This window comes from Natator depressus, chromosome 11 (genome assembly GCF_965152275.1).
Source record: "Natator depressus isolate rNatDep1 chromosome 11, rNatDep2.hap1, whole genome shotgun sequence".
NCBI lineage: Eukaryota > Metazoa > Chordata > Testudines > Cheloniidae > Natator > Natator depressus.
Window position 1 is genome coordinate 50532006 of NC_134244.1, and position 20047 is coordinate 50552052.

The window sequence follows — 20047 nt, forward strand, 5'->3', positions numbered from 1 at the left end:
TTGTAGAGATGTGGGCAGTATCTTTTAATGTTATAATTTCTTGGGGATTTGTTATTCTTACTCCTATTTACAGTCTGATGGCTACCCCATTATCTGATTTTTTTTAATACATCATGTTAATTGCTTTTCTTACAGATCCCTGCAGTGTTCTTTCTCTGATAAACCTGAGAACATGAGTTTTGATTACTTACAAAGTTTTGGGCAATTTTGGAGACAAATTCTGCTTACAAATGAGCTGGGTCAGCTAATACAAATTTATACTCTAGAATCTAGATTCTTGCCCTTTTTCTCTCTTTCAAGCCTGGAGGTGTGCCCAGCAACAGTGGGTCAAATTCAGTGATAAATCAAAGGGAATCTAAGATGGTATAATTCATACATTCTTCTGGCCTCCTTGGCTTTTAAACTACACCAAATTAGATTCAGTTACACTCAGCCTCCCTTACCCCCATATCCACTTAGCAACATGCAAATTTGTAACCTACACTTCTTTTCCCATAACCTCTGAATTTGGTCAGGTGGGAGAGGTCAGAAGAGAGGTGTAGCAAGAGAAGCTATGAACTGAAGGGTGTAAGAAGACATAAATTAAAGCCGAAGCTAGTCTATTTCCCACATTCCTATTCTATTGTGCTGAGGTGGCCTATTTTAACCTATGCCTTCTCTTTGGTTCGTTTCCTTCCTATATCTTCTGGCCCATTGATATGTAAGTTACACCAGTTTAGATTCCCTTAGGCTATGTCTACACTACAAGCTAGGGGTGTGGTTCCCAGCTTGTGTACACGTAGCCGTGGTAGTTCGATGAGAGCTAGCCTGAGTATAAATTGCAGTGAAGTTGCAGAAACACGAGCTTCAGCATAGGCTGTACAAGCATGGGTGCTTCCTCGGCTAGTCCACTGAAGTCCATGCTGCCACAACTTTGCTGCTACCAGTACTCAAGCAAGCTGGCTCAGAGAATTGCTGTACTGAAATTGGAAGAGTGATTGCAGCTTGTGTAGATATACCTAAATCATTACAACACCTCTAGACCCCTAGAAAAAAGTGCAAATTAAACCAGTTTATATTCCCTTGGATTAATTTAGAATTTGCCACATTTGCCTTATCTTCAACATTCTCAATGAACAAGACAATTCTTTTTCTTAAGTAACTAAAAATCTAATTTATAGCCCTATTTCTTCTAACTTGAGATTCGTGGCTTCATCATCTCCTCAGAATTGTTCTGCAGTCTGGGTTCTCCTGACTAGAATAAGATGTTTACCATCCTTTCCGTTTACTAAAAAAGAACACCTTTGCAGCCTGTTACTGAGTCTGGACTGTATTTGATTTATTATGCAAATCTCATAGAACAGCAAAGAAGGTCCCTATTCCCACAGCCTTAGAAGATAAGCTCAGAGGGTTTTCAGTCAGTTGCCAGAGACTGCAAGCCACTGCTCTCAGTGCCTTTCAGGGAATCCAGTAGTGTCCATGCAGTATTGAGCAGTTTCTTAAATGTGCTTCCGATCAGAGACCCCTGGGCCCAATCAGGTTCCTTTCTGGGGAATTAATATTTATTCAGACTATTTTTTTCCAATATTTATTCACTTCCTGGGAAGGACACTGCTATCCAGGCCCTGTGTCCACATTAACAGCGCCCGCACTAACGGGAGAAAAATCTTAGAGAAAAGTCTTAGAGAACTTAGAGAAAAGTCTTGCCTGTTAATTATTTTCCAAGGTGTGGCCCTCCTAGGACTCCCCTATGCACACGCACACTCTGACAAAGGTTTTAGCTAAGAGGGAGATCAGGAAGCCTATCTCAGCTGGAACTGATTGTAAGAGAATCATGAGGGGGAATGGCACAAGAGCCAAAAGTATTTTTAAATAATGCATCCATATCTCAGACTGGAAGACAAGACGCCCCACCCCCAAGTCTACACTAACATTGCTCATACCTTGAGTAGTGATTAGTAAGTTAGAAATATATTCATCTAACTATTTTCAGCATGAATTCAGAACAACTGAATTTGGTTTCATTTGCAACTCTTACCCTTCTGAAGCACTGCATTTTTGTCCCCCCATTATTGTTTTGTTTCATTACATACCTTCATTATTGTAGTGTTGTGAGATTTGGGTATATTTAGTCTTACTTTCAGCAGTAAATCAACATCTTTCCAACTTCTACTTTTTAAAGAGTTAATTTATCAGATTTTGGCAGCAGGTTTCTAGTGAAATTTACATTGCTTTCTGCCTTTCTTTGTTAATGGTATGAATTTGGTGGGTACTTTATTTTTTCTATTGCTACCTTCAAATTCAGATAAATGAGAACTTTTAACATTCAGTGATTTCAAAGCCACAAGGAAATTCTAATTCAGAAAGATTAAAAGCTTGGGGGTTTTTTAAACCAGGACTGCGGTAACAAAAGAAAACAGATCTTATTATTGCATCAGTAAAATATCCTGCACTGCTCTCTACTGGGAGAGTGGAATTTAAAGCTTTAATATCCTAAAATGCATCTAAAACTAGTCTACCAGTCAGATTTATCATTAATGTACCCTCATCTTTTTAAAGTGATCAGTAGTTAATTATTGAAACTTGTTTTTCTGGATCTTATATTTTGAAATCTTTTTTTTTTCTTCATTCTGAAAGATAGTTTTTCAGTGTAAAAATGTTTTAAAGAAGTAGAGTATATAATTAAATCTAAAATATAGTGTCAGGGGAGGGGAAGTATTACCTTAGTAGAGGAAGAGATTAGTGACATTAGCCGTTGTGGACAATGGACAAAATATAGTAGGAGCTCTAGGCATCATTATTTCTTTATGAATAGGTAACTACTTACCATGCTAAAGTGTGATAAGCTGGTCAGGTAAAAAGGAGTCCGAGTTTAGACAGCATTTAAACAGGCTTGGGTGTGTTTCATTTACACAACAAAAAAGCAAATGTTAAGAGAGGCCTCTTTTTATGGAAACAAATAAAAACGCAGCTGGGCTTCAGCCAAGGTACAATTACAAAGGGCTCCCATTAGCTTCAGTGGGACTTGGGTTGGCCCTAAATGCACCTTGCTTACGCTGAATTGAAAGCAACAGTCTCAGCTGTAGCTGTCTTCAAAGTGCTGGAGGACACATGATTCCCACCCTGAGGGGAGGGGGCTGTTTTCTTGCTCCTTGCCTGACACAGCCCTCTGGGCCGTGTTTCTCTTGTTGGGTGGTGGGCCAGGTTTGTTACCTTGCTGAGGGCAGGGCAGGTAAATTTGCTCCTTCTAACCTTTGACTGTAAACTCTTTGGGGCAGGAACTGTCTTTCTGCTGTGTGTTTATACAATGTCTGGCCCAAATGGGGCCCTGGTCCCTAACTGAGGCACCGAGCTGCTACCACAACACACATAATATCCAGAAGGGTAATCTCTGGTGAGTTCAATACAGAGTTGTATTTCAATAAAATGCAGTATCTGTGATATAATAATGGGTCAATAGTGCCTGTAAAATAAATTAGTAACTAACAATAGCAAAATAATAAACAATATTATAAAATGTCAAAGAGAGTAAGACCGTGTCCAATATGTTTTAAATATAAAAGTCTGTATTATGAAGTCTGACTTGACCTGTCTCAGAGGATTCATTGACAGGATTCCTGATAGATACAGGTGCAAGTGAGATCAGAATGAGTCCCATGGTTAAAAGCACAGCTTTTGATTAATCTGTGGAGAAAATAAATGTTTGGAAGAAAGGCAAACAACAATTAAAATATATACTATTTTGTATAAAAATAAATCAACTTTACAACAGTTTAATATATATGTGTACAAAGTGTTAAAATTCATCAGTTTTGAAAATCCAGCTTCATAAAATATACAAATGAAAACTTTACACAGCATTACTAAATGTTTGCTTTAGTTCTAGACTTGCACTTGAAATATCTGACAAAGATAAATATAGTCACATAAATATTATACTGTGTGCCTTTTTGTTTGGAATGTTTAAAAAAACCAGAAGGATAAATCTGTTACATGAATAACTATTTTATCAGTTACAAATATCAAGTATAATTAGGAAATGTAATCAAATAAATATATGTATTTTCTCCAAAGTCAATCCATGCTGTAAAGTGAGTAAGTGAACAATCTCAAGGCATTAATATATTGACTGTACAGTGCATAAAGGATAAACTCTTAAAAGAGAAAAACTTTACATATATCATGAAGAGATGTTGATTTTTTTTTCATTTCCCCTTGGAAGTCATTGTACTAACTGTATCAGAAGTATTAACTCAATGACTAGAATTGTTCATATTATTAACTATTTATTTTATTATATTTTATTATTTTATTTCATTTGTTTATTTCAGTGGTGCCCAGAGATGCTAACGGTGACTGGGGACCCATTGTTCTAGGGCTTGCACAAACACTAATCTCTGTCCTGAAGAGGTTACAATCGAAAGCCCTGAACCTGCAAACACTTACATATCATGAGTGGTCCCACTGAAACCAATGGGACTCCTGATGGTGTTGAAATTAAACATGCATGTACATGTTTGCAGGATTGGCACCTATTATTTGACAAGGCTCAACAATTGGGCAAAATAAACAGAAGGAAGCAATTGAAAAGAGAGGATGTGGGCAACAGTGATAGGAAATATGTAGTTACGTAGACGAGCTATATGCACATTTAAATGGCTATAGAGTCAGGTGGTTTTTAAATTAGAATTAATTAATCAACATTTTCTGAATTTTGAGTTTTTGACAAGGTTTTCAGTTGAAAATTCAGTTTTAATGAGGAAAAAAATCAAAAATATATCATTTTTTGCAGGTTGATCAGCTTTAATTATAATATAGATACTCCAACGCATAAAATATGGTTTTGTTCATTGTTAACCTGTACAAAGTTTGTAGCTTTACACTTATGACTTACCCGAAGACCAAAGGAGACAGTTAATTTACAAAGATCATGGATGAGACATGATAAACATGTAATAGTCAATTACTAACGTTATTACAAAAATAAGAACATACATGAATAAAACAGCTGCAGTCAGTGGATGCCATAAACAAATTTCAGATACAGACAACTTAAATAATGACATTAGCCCATGGACTCAGATATTGTATGAATAATATTGACATTTATGCTACAAACCTTCATTACGTTTATAGAATAAAATGTTTCCCATTATCTTTTCCTATTCTGCATACTTTATTATGTATAATCTTTGATTCCACATACAGTATAAAATTGTTGAGTTTAATAAAACCTGTTATAGTGATGCTAGATGTCAAAACTAATATTAATCCATGAGGCACTGCATTGCAAATGATTGGAAGAATTCTGATTAGTTAATTTCTCTTCCATAAATGTTGATGTAACTGACAAAATATTTCCATATAATTTATGGGAAATGCATGGTCTTCATTGTTGATTTGTTTTTGGAAGATTTTGCATAATCTACATTTACATAGGTTTTGAATGGGTTTGTCACGTAATCATGTAATCCTATGCTTGCAATACTTTATCTTTCTATTTTAGATGTCTGGCCCCATCCCTTTGCTCCCCACCCACAAGTGCTCAGTCGGGAATATACCTGAGAAGTATTAAAATTTAAAAAGGTTTATTTCTACTTTGGGTAATATTCATTGTGGATCTCCATGTACAAGCTGTTGTTTGAAATCCATGTAAATCAGCAGGACCTATAACATGGATTTTTACTGCCGTAGCGAGTGTCAAATGTAGGCTCAACAAGAGACAAATTTGATAGTAATTTTGTTTGCCTTTAAACCTGTATTGAGAGATGGTGGGCTCCTTACCCTGATAACTCTTTTGGACATGTTAGGTGCAACCACATAAAAGTATTAAGAGGCACCCGTGGGAGAAGTTCTCTTGTGCCCAGGCCTGCACACCCATTTATTCATGCCACCTCCACACACACAACCCTCACTTCTGAGGCTCACTCAAGAATCCTGCCCCAACACCCCATCACATATATTACACTCAATACCGCCCACATGCTCAAATACCCACATGAACACACCCCACCCCAATCACTCCTTGCAATCTATTCTCATGTATATACATATCCATATTCCCCTTTCATTCTTACCTATCCACACTCACGCTTCTGCCCTTTTACCCATCCACTCCTCACTCCTGCCCTCATCTTTGGGCATATTCCGGTGCTCTAGCTCCCACCTCCTCACACATACCTATCCACCCTGTCCCCTTCTTTCTATCTCTCTCACAAACAGCATCAGAGAATTGTTCTTGTCCACCCATAGACAGACATGTCCACTCCATCACTTCTGTGCCCAATATATTACCTCCTCATCTAAAAGAAAAGGGGGAAAGGATATGGACTGAGAGAGCCTCTTTACAGTCCATGGCTCAAAGCTCAGAGGAGGAGGAGTTGAGGGGGTTATAGAAAGATCTTCATTCCCCGCCTTCACATGGGCCTATGGAACTTGAGCTACTGGACGGTCTTCAGTCTCCTTCTCTGATGGTACAGCTGCTGGAAGCCTGAGCCAGTTTTAGTTCCCTAAACAAGAGAGCTTCTGGGGAGTTGACTGAGCCAGAGGTAGGATAGGGCACTGGGGTGCACACTTTGCTGAACACATGCATTTACTTTGGGGCAGGGAAAGAGAATTGCCACTGGGGCACCTGGCTATATTTGGGATGGAGGGATATCAATAGAGAGAGGAGAGAAAAGACATATACCTCTCCCTCATGTGAACTCTTTAAAATTATTCCCTGAGTATCATTTATCCAGGGAAGAACCTTCCCTCTATTTTAAGACCTCAGGAGATGCACTGAGTATGTCAACAATTCATAAAAATAAAAAAAAAACCACTGTATAAACCTTTTGCTGTGGCAAAACCTCTCTCTCTCAAGTCAGGTATTACAGTAATGTTGAGTGTTGATGACAAACGTGCATGGTATTTTTATGTACACGCTGTTGTACTCAAGATGGCATATTCTACTCAGGTAATAGGAACAGATTTTTAGTGAGACTGTGTTGTTTATTATAAGATCTATCGATGGAGTAGGTAAACTTTTATATAGGTGCACTGTAGTTTCTTCAAAATGATCACAGATAAAGTACATTGCTCTGAGTACAGTAGCTGTACTGTAGCAAGAAATTTAATGAAATTCTTATCAAGCACCTTAGGGAATTAGAAGAATATTGGAAAACTGCTGTAACATGAGCAGCTTGTGAATTGCTTTGAAGTCACTTTAAATTCACAATTCATGCACCTCTCTGTGCATTATGTATGTTGGTACAGATGAATGAAAATCAAATATTGCATGAAGAACCCTGCTTTTTATTCATATTTAGAGTATGTGTGTATATATATTTCTCTGATTACTATTCTTAAATTTTCCAGAGTCCTCAAAACGTACATGTCTAAATCATTGTCTTAAGTTTTTGTGTTCTTCTTTTCTGACAGAATTGTGCATACGCAAACCCTCAGACATGGGTGAAAAAAAAAGTGTAATTTTATGTAGAAATCAGATAGATAGGTACATAATTACTTGATTTAAGCCCACAAACACAATCTGAGCACCTCCACTGCACCTTACACATGCAAAGTTTTGGAATCCAAGCAATAAGCATGCAAATATCTTAAGAAAGGTGCTTTTGGCCTTCAAATCTCAAAGCTAGGAGAGGTGTCTTGAAATAATTGGCCCACACTGCACATTTTTATGTGCATACTTGTTTTTGTTAAAACAAGATTTTGTCAAAATATAGAGCTAAATTTCTGATATTCTATTATTGTGTAAATTGTTTCAGTGTTACTTTTGCCAGTGTAAGTCAGAAGCTATTCCACTGAAGTCAATGTATTCCACAATGAGAGTGGAATCAGTCTTCTAATTATCCTTTGCCATGCTTGTGAAGCAACCTAGTTCAAACTGGTAGCTGAATTTACATCTTGGAAACATCTTATTTCACTGGTGCTTCTAAAATACTTGCACTGTTCCATTCTTTCCCAACAGTCATGACATTTCCATTATGGCAATGCCAGGAGGAAAAGAATAAAATTATATTCTACAGAGGGAAAGTAACTTGACCAGAAATCCAAGGACTTCTGTGAGATCAAACTAAGTAAAATGGGTTTTAAAGACTGCTTCAAAGAACTTTGATGTTTTCACTCTAATTAGGAGTTTAATTTCTATTGCCTTCATTTCCTTTGATTAAAAATAACTATATTAAGATCCACCATTAGACAACAAAATCAAGTGCTGAAAGAATTGTATTTCCAAAATATTATTTACAAAGTTAATCAGTAAATTGTGCCTTTCAGCATGTCACGTTTTTCTCACAAATTACAATATTTTCAGTTTCTTGGCAGTACAGAAGTGGAGCAGCCCAAAGGTACAGAAGTTGTGAGAGATGCTGTTAGAAAACTAAAGGTAGGGAAGCATTTTTATAAATATAGATAAAACCGATGCATATTATAATTAATTATATTATATTATATTATATATAGCTAAATAAATGACAGAGGACATTTACACCATGTCAAAAGCTGTGACTTTTACTAACCTCACTACTATGTAAATACTTTTGTATTGTGTATATACCACCAGATCGTCTACTCTTCTGCCCAAATGTTTCGAAGACTGTCTTGCTAGGAAAGATAACTCCCAATAGTAGCATAATACCTGCATTCAGCAAATTGTTTGGACCTTATTAATTCTAAATTATTTATCAACAGTTTTATTTAGTTTCAGCTAACCATATGTGGTGATTGATAACCTCTAATCGGGATATAAAAAATCCTGTTGCCTGTCAGTGCAAGACAACCAAAAACTTGTTTAGACTTAAGGCTCATTTCTGAGAATCACATCTAATCTGAGGTTGAAAGTGAAAATGCCCTGCTGCATCAGTTTTCCTGGAAGTGCCACCGAACAATCAAAGAAACGGGTGACTGGTGCTCTCAGCTTAGCACTTGGTTGAATTCCAGCCATTTTCATCCTGTGCAGCACTTCAGGAGGAATGAACGGCACTAACAAATCCTAGAATCCTTACTAAGACCTGGTCTACACTACAGACTTATATTGGTATAACTATGTAACTCGGGTGTGAAAAATCGCCCCCCTCCCCCGAGCAACGTAGTTATACTGCCCTAACGCCTGGTGTAGACAGTGCTATGGCAACAGGAGAGGTGGATTAACTACCCCAATGGGAGAAACTCCCCTTCGGCATAGTGGCATCTTCTCTAAGGGCAGGCACGCTTGAAATGCTGCATTGGCCCAGCTGCAGCGCTTAAGTGAAGACGGTCCTACACCAACGGGAGAGGTGGATTTTTCACACCCTTGAGCGACGTAATTATACTGATATAGGTTTGTAGCATAGACCTGGCCTAAAGCGCTATAGCAGCACAGCTGCTCTGCTGTATGTGAAGAGAAACCCTAAGCAGGGGTAGCCAGACCACGGGCCACTTTTGAATGGACCCTGAAATCTTTTTATTTACTTATTATTTTCATTATTTTTATTATTTATGTTATTATTTTCTCTGGAATCTGGGTCTTTACTATACCTTGATCAAGAAATTTGGACCTTGACAAAAAATTATTGACTACCCCTGCCCCAAGGTCAATGGGAATTTTCCAGAGTAAAGGCTGAAGAGATGGTGGCCTTTAGAAAAAAAAAAAAAAAAAGAAAAAGAGAGCGAGAGAAAGAGAGAGAGAATAATTGAATATCAACATTTGACACCTAGGTTTTCCTTGGAAAAGCATTTCTAAGAGCAATTAGTAGCTTCACTGAGATGTGTTGGAATGAAATTCTTAACAATCGTTTTCACTCTGCCCAAATAATGCAGGTGCTACTAGGTTTTCACTTAGACAATCAACTCACAGGGAGACTCTAAAAAGATGACCTCCACTGTATCGATTCATGTTCCCAAACAGAAACATTACAGCATAGCTGCTTTTGAATTTATTATGTTAACACAAGTTTGACCCTTTTTTAATCAGGAGTAATGTATGAAATGTACAGTTTTGTACCCAATTCACACAATTTTCAGATAATACTGTGATAAACTGTGTGTTGTTAGACATACTGTGTTAAATGCACAGAAAGATGCAGCCAGGCAGCAATCGATCCAGCGGGGGTTGATGCGATAAATCGACTCCCGAGCGCTCTCCCGTCGATTCCTGTACTCCGCCGCCATGAGAGACGCAGGCAGAGTCGACAGGGGAGCGGCAGCAGTCGACTCACCACAGTGAAGACACTGCGGTGAGTAGGTCTAAGTAAATCAACTTCAGCTATGTTATTCACGTAGCTGAAGTTGCATAACTTAGATCGATCCCCCCCTCAAGTGCAGACCAGGCTCTAGTACAGAAGTCTCTCAAGACAATGCCCAGGCACAGAAAAGTTGATTTTTTTTAAAAGACATTTTAGAGTTTCTAATTCTCTACATCCTGAAAACACCATCAAGTGATCCCCTCTATAATCAAGCTGGCTCACTGTTAGGCCTCAACTATATTATTATGTAACCCTCAGTGCATTCAGTGGGAATTTTGTATATTGGACTACAAGATCAAGCCCTTTTTGTTGGTTCCAGGGAGAAATCAGATGGAAAAAAGGATGTTTCTTACAGTGTAGGGGAATGTACTAGCAAAGGGCTAAAATCTCCAAATGGATCTGCTTGCATGCATCCCTGTCCTAGGCAAATACTTGTGCAAGATCAAACACTAAAGATTACAGATATATATTTATAGTAAGATTTCTGTGCATGATTTGAGTAAAATGCTTTCCATGATTAGCTGGGGCATTGGTAAGCAACTACATGATATCATAGAATCATAGGACTAGAAGGGACCTCGAGAAGTCATCTAGTCCAGTCCTCTACACTCATGGCAGGACTGATTATCTAGACCATTCCTGACAGGTGTTTGTCCAACCTGCTCTTAAAAGTCTCCAGTGATGGAGATTCCACAACCTCCCTAGGCAATTTATTCCAGTGCTTAACCACCCTGACAGTTAGGAAATTTTTCCTAATGTCCAATCTAAACCTCCCTTGCTGCAATTTAAGCCCATTGCTTTTTGTCCTATCCTCAGAGGTTAAGAAGAACAATTTTTCTTCCTCCTTCTTATAACAACCTTTTATATACTTGAAAATTGTTATATCTTCTCTCAGTCTTCTCTTTTCCAGACTAAACAAACCCATTTTTTTCAATCTTCCCTCAAAGATCATGTTTTCCAAACCTTTAATCACTTTTGTTGCTCTTCTCTGGACTTTGTCCAATTTGTCCATATCTTTCCTGAAATGTGGCGCCCAGAATGGGACACAATACTTCAGTTGAGGCCTAATCAGTGCAGAGTAGACGGGAAGAATTATTTCTCAAGTCTTGCTCACAACAGTCCTGCTAATACATCCCAGAATGATATTTTCTTTTTTTTATATTATTCATATTTAGCTTGTGGTCCATTATGACCCCCAGATCCCTTTATGCAGTATTCCTTCCTAGGCAATCATTTCCCATTTTGTATGTGTGCAACTGATTGTTCCTTCCTAAGTGTATTACTTTGTATTTGTCCTTACTGAATTTCATCCTGTTTGCTTCAGATCATTTCTCCAGTTTGTCCAGATCATTTTGAATTATAATCCTATACTCCAAAACACTTGAAACCCCTCCCAGCTTGTTATCATCTGCAAACATTATAAGTGTACTCTCTATGCCATTATCTAAATCATTGATGAAGATATCGAACAGAACCAGACACAGAACTGATCCCTGTGGGACCCCACTCATTATGCCCTTCCAGCATTACTGTGAACTGCTGATAACTACTCTCTGGGAACAGTTTTCCAACCAGTTTTGCACCCATTTTATAGTAGCTCCATCTAGGTTGCATTTCCCTAGTTTGTTTATGAGAAGGTCATGTGAGACAGTATCAAAGGCTTTACTAAAGTCAAGATATACCACGTCTACTGCTTCCCCCTATCCACAAGGCTTGTTACCCTATGAAAGAAAGCTATCAGGTTGGTTTGGCACAATTCATTCTTGGCAAATCCATGCTGACTGTTATTTATCACCTTATTATCTTCTAGATGTTTGCAAATTGATTGCTTTATTATTTGCTCCATTATCTTTCCAGGTACAGAAGTTAAGCTGACAGGTCTGTAACATCCCCGGGTTGTCCTTATTTCCCTTTTTATAGATTGGCACTATATTTCCCCTTTTCCAGTCTTCTGGAATGTCTCCTGTCTTCCATCAATTTTCAAAGATAATTGCTAATGGCTCCGATATCTCCTCAGTCAGCTCCTTGAGTATTCTAGGATGAATTTCATCAGGCCCTGGTGACTTGAAGACATCTAACTTATCTAAGTAATTTTTAACTTTTTCTTTCCCTATTTTAGCCTCTGATCCTACATCATTTTCACTGGCATTCACTATGTTAGACCTCCAATCGCCACCAGCCTTCTTGGTGAAAACTGAAACAAAGAAGTCATTAAGCACTTCTGCCATTTCCACATTTTCTGTTATTGTTTTTTTCCCCCTGAGTTTGCTTAAGTCTGCCTTCTTGAAATCCATTGTCTTTATTTTGCTGTTCTCCCTCCTACCATTCCTTAAAATCATGAACTCTACCATTTCACAATCACTTTCACCCAAGCTGCCTTCCACTTTCAAAATCACAACCAATTCTTCCATGTACATAAGCTTCTGAATCACAGCCATTGTCAGAGTTACACAAAGATCTTCAAACTGTTTTGGAGGCTATCTAGTATGTATGATTTTATATAGTTTTTAATGGCCCAATCCTATAGTTGCTCTACATGAACTACCTCCATTTAAATTTGTTTGAGGACATACTATCCAGATGAGAAAACTTATGGATACAATTGAAAATTTTTAGAACTCCTCCCCTCCCCTGCAAAAGAAAGAAAGAAAGAAAACCGTAGATTAATGAAAAAGCTCTGTGTAGAAACAATCCTCAGTAGATTAAAACCTCCCTTTCAACATCACTTCCAATACATAGCATTGACTGTGTTCTGAATCTGAATTCCATGAAATACAGAGATACTGAGTTTATTCTTATTCAGAAAAATAGCCTCTAGTTTGCTTTTAAAAAATAGGAATGTCCGTTAAAATTTAATAAAACTACAGTAAAATCATAGTTTCAAAAAGGATTCCATTATACAGAGAAGACAAAAATATGCTTAAAGAATTTTTAGACCCATATGAAAGAGGAGTTGTTATTAATGAAATGATTTATGATTAGCTTGTGGTATTGTATTTTTTGGTCATGTAGTTCTGGTTTTAATCAAAATGAAACTAATGTCTTGCACAAAAGATTGGATCCAGCAAGATACTAAGCTACTCCTGAGGCATGTTGAGGACTTCCCATGACAGGCCACATTAGTTCATTTTGAAACATTAGCGTATTTAGACTGGTATAAACCATGTTGGTGTGTCATGTTTTCATTATTGAGCCATCTTCACAACAGTCTGTGTCAGAATGAAGTGTTTAATGATAATTTATTATTTCTTACTTCCTTGATTCTAGGAACTAGGAGTTCCCAACTCACATAGCTTGAAGAGTTTAATACTTTCCTGCCAAAAAAACCCCAATATGGTACAAAATCATAGTATACAACTATTTAGAATTTGATTTTTACCAGCAGGTGGAGCTGATGTTCTACAGCAAAACAATAATTGATGTATTTTTTCCTTAATACTTCTCCACACACTTTTATTTCATATACTAATTTCATGTTTTTTAAATGCTCAGTTATTTTATTGGGTCATTTGCAGTTTTAACCATGACATGATTGTTAGAAGACACCAAGCCACTTTCTCACTTTGTCTCATTTACTGAGCAGATCTACTCAATTTTCTTTATCCAGAATGTTATTAAACTTTGCCTTGTCTTCAGATTATTTTAGGGCACAAGTGAAGGATGTTGAGAATCATAATTATGCAGGGAATAGAGAAAATTTGGCACTGTAGTGTTTTACAGCATGTGTTTATAAACACTTCTAAGATGGATAATGGGAACACTTGCCTCTAACATTTCTGAGCTGGATTTTCTAGAATTCTAGTCAAATGAACATCTAGGAGAGAAAATTGGCATAGTAGAGATAGGTCCAATAAATTTGCAATTAGATCTGAACTTGCCCAAAGTTTGAAGGAGTTCAGCTGCAATTTTCTAGTTCAAGCCCATCTATAGTACTTGTACGTGTAACTAGATGTATGTGGAAACTAAGGGATATACATCTCTGATTAAGCGTCCCTTCCCTCTGCCTTTCTTCAGTGACATTATGTAGGGAGCACCTTTCAATACAACAGTCAGTGCAGGGGTGACAGAAATAAGGAAGGAAGGGAAGGTCAGCCATTGAAAGGGCTTTGGCATCTGGACAGCAAAAAGACCAGGCAATGAAGGAGGGAGCCTTTGAGTCAGGCTGACCCATGGCATCTCCTTCCAAGGGCAGCAGAAGGAAGCTACCCTCATCTACTATACTTATTCTAGTCAGAGATTGACTGTGGAAGAACCGTGCTAATATGGGGTTTCAAAATAGGGTGACCAGATGCTAAATACAAAATATCGGGACCGCCGCAGGGGGAGCGCCTTTTCAATTGTTACACTCACTCAGCACGTTAGGTGGCGGGGGAAATAAATCTTGCTGGAGAAGAAAGAAGTACCCGCCACCGAAGTGCCGGGTGAGTGTAACAATTGAAAAAGCGCTCCCCCTGCCTGTCACCGCCGCCTAAGGGGGAAAAAAAAAAAGATGTGCCCGAAACAAAATATTGGGACAAATGGCGTCCCGACCGTACTTCAGTCAGGACTCAGGACAAACTGCTCAATATCAGGACAGTCCCAGTTTTATCGGGACGTCTGGTCACCCTATTTCAAAATGACTCAGGTTGCTTACACTCCTCTGCCTTGCCGAGGAGAAGTGGCATTTCAGGGTGGCCAGGCTGCTGCTGCAGCAGGGAAACCACCTGGAGGGGACAGAGAGGAACTGCAAGTGAGTATTTCATTCCTAGGCTCAGAGCCTCTTTCCTTTGCAGCCTCCAAAGGAAGAACGCCTGCATGAAGGGATCTTGATGGCCAGGAATCACGGCTGCTCTCTGTTCTCCTTCTCCCAGCTTGGTTGTTGTCCAGCAGCAGTGTCTGACAACTCCCAGTCATCAAGCTGCTTTGATGCCTGCTGGGCTGCCATCCTGTGGGTCTTGTACACTTGGAGGGGAGAGGAGAGAAAATGGGACTGAGTCCCTTACAGCACTTTCCCATGCAGACTCAGTGGTGAAACCCCTTACCAAAGCTGGCAGATTGTTTAGGCTTCCTCCCAGCCTGGTAGGCCTAGTGTAACTCTCTTTTCTACCCACCCTAGCTGGTACAATTCTGAGAAACTTACCCCTTCCAGCTGTATCTTAAGGGATCCAAATGTTCTTCTCTTTGAGTGCTCTTCTTTGTTCTTGCTGTTTGAAGGCTAAATTTCAAGGACCCTCTTTCCTTAGATGCATTTATTGCACCTAGCATGGTGGGGCCCTGCTCGGGGGTGATACGTAAAATGAAGCAGCAGCTGCAGTCTGGCTAAACTCTTCTTCTATCTTCTGCTGATATTATCATGGCAGGGTTGGGAGCAGCATCTTCCCACATTTAGGTAAAGAAGGTGAGAATTGGATGGCGGTCCCCAGATAAGCTAAAATCAAAGTGAGAACAGGATTTGTTTTTAATTCATGGCCTTCATGAAAGAGTCTAAGTCAGTTGCCCAAGTTCACACAGGAAGTTGGTATGATAGCAGAGAATTGAACTCTGGTCTCCTTGGTCCCAGGCTAACAACTGAACCATCTTCCCTTTAAAAAATGAGGCTATAGGGAATACAGTTAAATCCATAAAATGAAATATAAATGTTAAGTAAACTTATATAACTTTGATTTGGCATTTGAGTTCATTAATCATTGTATAATCCAATACTTCTCTAAGTAGATCATCTGTGCAGATTTTAAAATCTCTGTTTTTGTCCTCATACAGTTCTGTTCCTGATTAACCCTCCGATTGTGGTTTGCTAATACTTAATGCATAAGCATTTCAAATGTAACTTAATAATCCCAAACAAGAAGGCAATTTTCCCAAACACTGTTGTGAGATTAATGAAATACATGCATATATACAGTGTTGGGGGTGGGAGGGAGGCTTTGAATTAAACGAAACCAGAGAAAATCAGTTTAAATATATGTGTTGTGGTTTCCCATTAAAAAGTCACTTACAGCTGATGACATTGTAAATGTCCATTCCAAAAGCTATGTAAAAAGGAAAGTTAAAAATTTTCATCTATTTAATTCAAATTTCAATCAGCCCTTTACAGTGACTAGTTAGTTAAGATCTGATTCTACCCAATGGGCTTCTGTTCATGATATTGAGCTAAAATCTGTTGTTTTGCCCAAGTGAGGATTAGGTAAAAACTAAAGAGCCTGTGAAGTTGGCCCACTGTGTTAATTCCCAAGCCATGTTGTGATTCAGTTTAACTTTATGTTCTAAACCTATGATCCTTGCCAATCTTAGCTCCAAGGCTCAATCTGTCGACATGTTCTTCTCCAAGTTCCCAATATTTCCTCCCACTTTCTGTTTTGATGCTAATATAAGGCTGCACATGTTTATCCTCTTAAAGAATTTTATTAGTGTGTAGGCTGCAAACGGGGGTGGGGGAGTGTTGTCTTAAATACATGCTGAAAGTAGAAAAACAGAGTTTGTAAGGACATTTGAGCTACATGGCCTTTTCCAGGCACAGTCTGTTGAAGGAATAGGGAACTAATGGAGAGAGATAGAGGGAAGAAAAATAAAGGGGTAGATATTTGGAAAAGAATATTTGCACCAGGATCAATTGTTTGGAACCCTGTGATGCTTTTGGGATGGGTAAGGGTGGGACACAAAGATGGGAGAAATGTTCTAAGTTGCACCACTTGCAATGGCCTCCAAAGTGCCATTCCAGGAGCCAGGAATGACTGAAGTGCAAATATATTCAATCCACAACCCCAATTCTGGGAGGCTGCAGTGGGTGGTGGACCAACGTGGCTATGTGAGCCCTATGACGCATGGGGGTCTGTGGCAATTGCCCAACAGGTCAGTTAAGCTAGTTTATTATAATTTTGTTTTATTTGTATTGCCATAGGATGAGCCAGTTGGGACCAGGGACCCATTGTGCTAGGTGTTGTACAAATATATAATAAGAGACAACTCCTGCACCTGAAGGTTTACAATATAAAAGATGTTAAACTTCATATAAGAAAAAAGTGGTGAAAGGAAGGAAAGAGGATAAATAAGAAAATATGGGAATGAAATAGAAAATATCAAGCTTTAATAAAGGCCTAGAAAAAGATCTATATTAATGAAATGCCTGTTTTAACAAGGACAGTGATAGGCCTGCAGGCTTTGTAAAGAACTGGGAGTATGGCTGCATGAAAAATTTAATGACAATTTTTTTAATGGAAAACTGACACCGTTTTTGGAGGAAACCATTTTCTGTGGAAATTTTTGAGTTTTCATTGAAAATCCAAAAACTTTTGGCCCAAAACATGAACATCTTTTGGTTTTCAGGTTTTATTTTTCAACGAAAACAAAAAATGTTTGTCAAAAATTTCCTTGGGGGGGCGGGGGGGGGGAAACATTTTCTGAGCAGCTCTAGTTGAGAGGGAATGGTAGCGATCTTCATCAAACTGTGCTTAACAAGAGATTTGTGAAATATGTTACCTGGACAATGAATCAGGACATTGGAAGTTTAATGACCTGGTTCAAACCTGCCTTAAACCTGTAAGTTGCTACCACATTGCAATCACAGCATTTTACACCCACTTTGTGCAGGTGGAGACTACACAAGATGAAAGGCCTTGGAGAGTTACATGCTAGATGTATAAATACAGCAGTGGCGACTCGGAGAATAGGAATAAGCTTGCCTGTACTTTAAGAACTGTGTGCAGGACATACATAGGAGGCAAAAGGAAGTTATTTAAACTATCTGTTGGGGGGCGGGGTTTAGACAATTTACAGGAAGCTAAGTAGATAGGCTTTTTTTCAGTGGGTTAGCTGTGGTCATCCTGTTACAAGCCACCTTAGAAAAGTCTTGCCAAAGATTATCACAGTCCTGGCTGCTGCAATTGAAAGAGGACGTCTACATCTATGAGTATTCTTTAAACTAAAATTTTATTAGTATGGTACTAATATGGATGATAGATTGTTCAGTAATTAATGACCCAGTGCCATTTTAAACTGGACAACTGGTAACATGGTATAGTGATTGCATCTCTGCTCCCCTTCTTACAGTTTGCAAGACATATCAAGAAATCTGAAGGCCAGAAAACCCCGAAAGTTGAATTACAAATCTCAATTTATGGTGTAAAAATTCTAGATCCAAAAACAAAGGTAAGAAACTTAGTAACTTAATTTTATATTTGTTTTTTACACCAGTAGTTAATTCAACATTGATTTAGAAATTCTATTTTATAAACCACTCTTCTAATAATTTCTTGTAGTAAAAAACTCCCTACTGATGGAACAACTGTAAAAATACCTATGCTAGTTACTATAATCATTTTTGTCAACATTTACCACATGGAAGTATGTGAGATAACACAGGTTTTCTAAATATAAAATACATAGGGACGCTCACAGTTCTGTAACAGAACTAAACTGGGACTGACTTTCCATAGAGCCATACAAGAAGGGCAGAGTGGCCACGACCCTCTGACTCCTTTTTCCAACCCTCCTGTGTCCTCCAGTTTGAGAGCATGGGAATAAGAAATAGCTGTGGCAACTATGAGTTATGTGCTGGCAGATGTTGACTAATTAAGGGGGATAACTAAATATGTACTAATGTTGCATATCAACTTTTGTAGCTGACTTTATAAGGCATTTATATTTGCTGTGAGTCTTCTCTTCCACTATTTTGAAAGGGCTACTTGTTTTTCTGGGTTTTTCCCCCCTCAGAAGGCTTTGAAATTCCAGTTGTGCTATAGGTATGGCTTTGTAACAATGGCAGGTACTGATTTGGTGAAATATGGCCTCAACTGTGGTCATTTCTACAGTATTGTAGTTCATTGTCTCCCTATGCTGGTTGAAAATGTAATTTGACTTACATTTAACAAAAAATCTGCCCTTGAATTCAAAGAGGAATAATGACTTAAATGCCAATAAACAGATTTTAAAAGTATTGTAGGTCTAGTTATTCAACAATTTTCAACATTCTACAGTTACTAAACTCTTATACATGTATTAAATTTTGAATTGCAATAAGCACTATACATTGCTGTGTTTTGTATTATTATTTTTAAGATGAATATTGCAATTCAGTATAATATTGTAGTTGGAGATAAGCCAATTTTAATTCTAGGACATTTCTACTTGCAAACCTTTCTGCTTGAGACCCTTTAAGTGACAGCGGGTGCAAAGTTGGTAGGTAGAAAAACCCCAGCAACACTAAGTTGACTTCATTGTAGTTCTGTATCCTCCTTGTGACATTGTGGGATGAAAAGTGGTTTCAAATCTTTGTCCTAGCTACAGCCATTTTAAAAATAACACGTGCCAAAAAATGTTAATCCCTTGCAGAAAGAATTATAAGGAGCTTTACAAAAATGGTGGGACACAAGTTACTAAGGGAACAAGACATTTTAAACTCTTGAAAATATTGTTGTAACAAGCTTTAGTAGAAATCAACTAGGAGCAGTTTTTGAATGAAGCCCTCCTTTGCAATTCAGCAAAAGCAAATTTAAAATACATGCAGTGTTATGACAATATCAAAAGGAACACATTTATTGTGCTTTCTGTAAATAGAGGATAAATAGCTTATTCCAACACAAACACATTATCCCTTTGTACTATGTTTACAAATAGTTGAACTCACTTTTAATCAGTGTGGAGGGATTTTTTTAAGAATGTTTATGGATATCTTTTTCAGATGTTATAACAATCGCTTTTTCTCTCTTTGTTTTTGTTGGGAATAATTCATTTTAATTAGCTTACTGACCACAGTGAGTCATGGTAGCTGAAGGAATCTTTTTTCCCCCAAACTGGGTTGCATGTTGTTAATATTATTATTACTTTTAATTGTCGTAGCTCCTGGGAGCCCCAGTCATAGATCAGATCTCCAT

The 20047-nt window shown here is 38.1% G+C and overlaps 1 protein-coding gene across 8 annotated transcripts in view; it reads left to right on the plus strand.

Moving 5' to 3' along the window:
* The window catches only part of GULP1 (GULP PTB domain containing engulfment adaptor 1), a 277029-nt gene that overhangs the window by 197922 nt on the left and 59060 nt on the right, over window positions 1-20047 (plus strand). For all 8 annotated transcript variants that reach the window (XM_074967752.1, XM_074967757.1, XM_074967751.1 and 5 more), the window contains 2 exons: window positions 8291-8362; window positions 18225-18323. In XM_074967752.1, the coding sequence (XP_074823853.1) occupies window positions 8291-8362; window positions 18225-18323 (171 nt within the window). The remainder of the gene's footprint in view (window positions 1-8290; window positions 8363-18224; window positions 18324-20047) is intronic.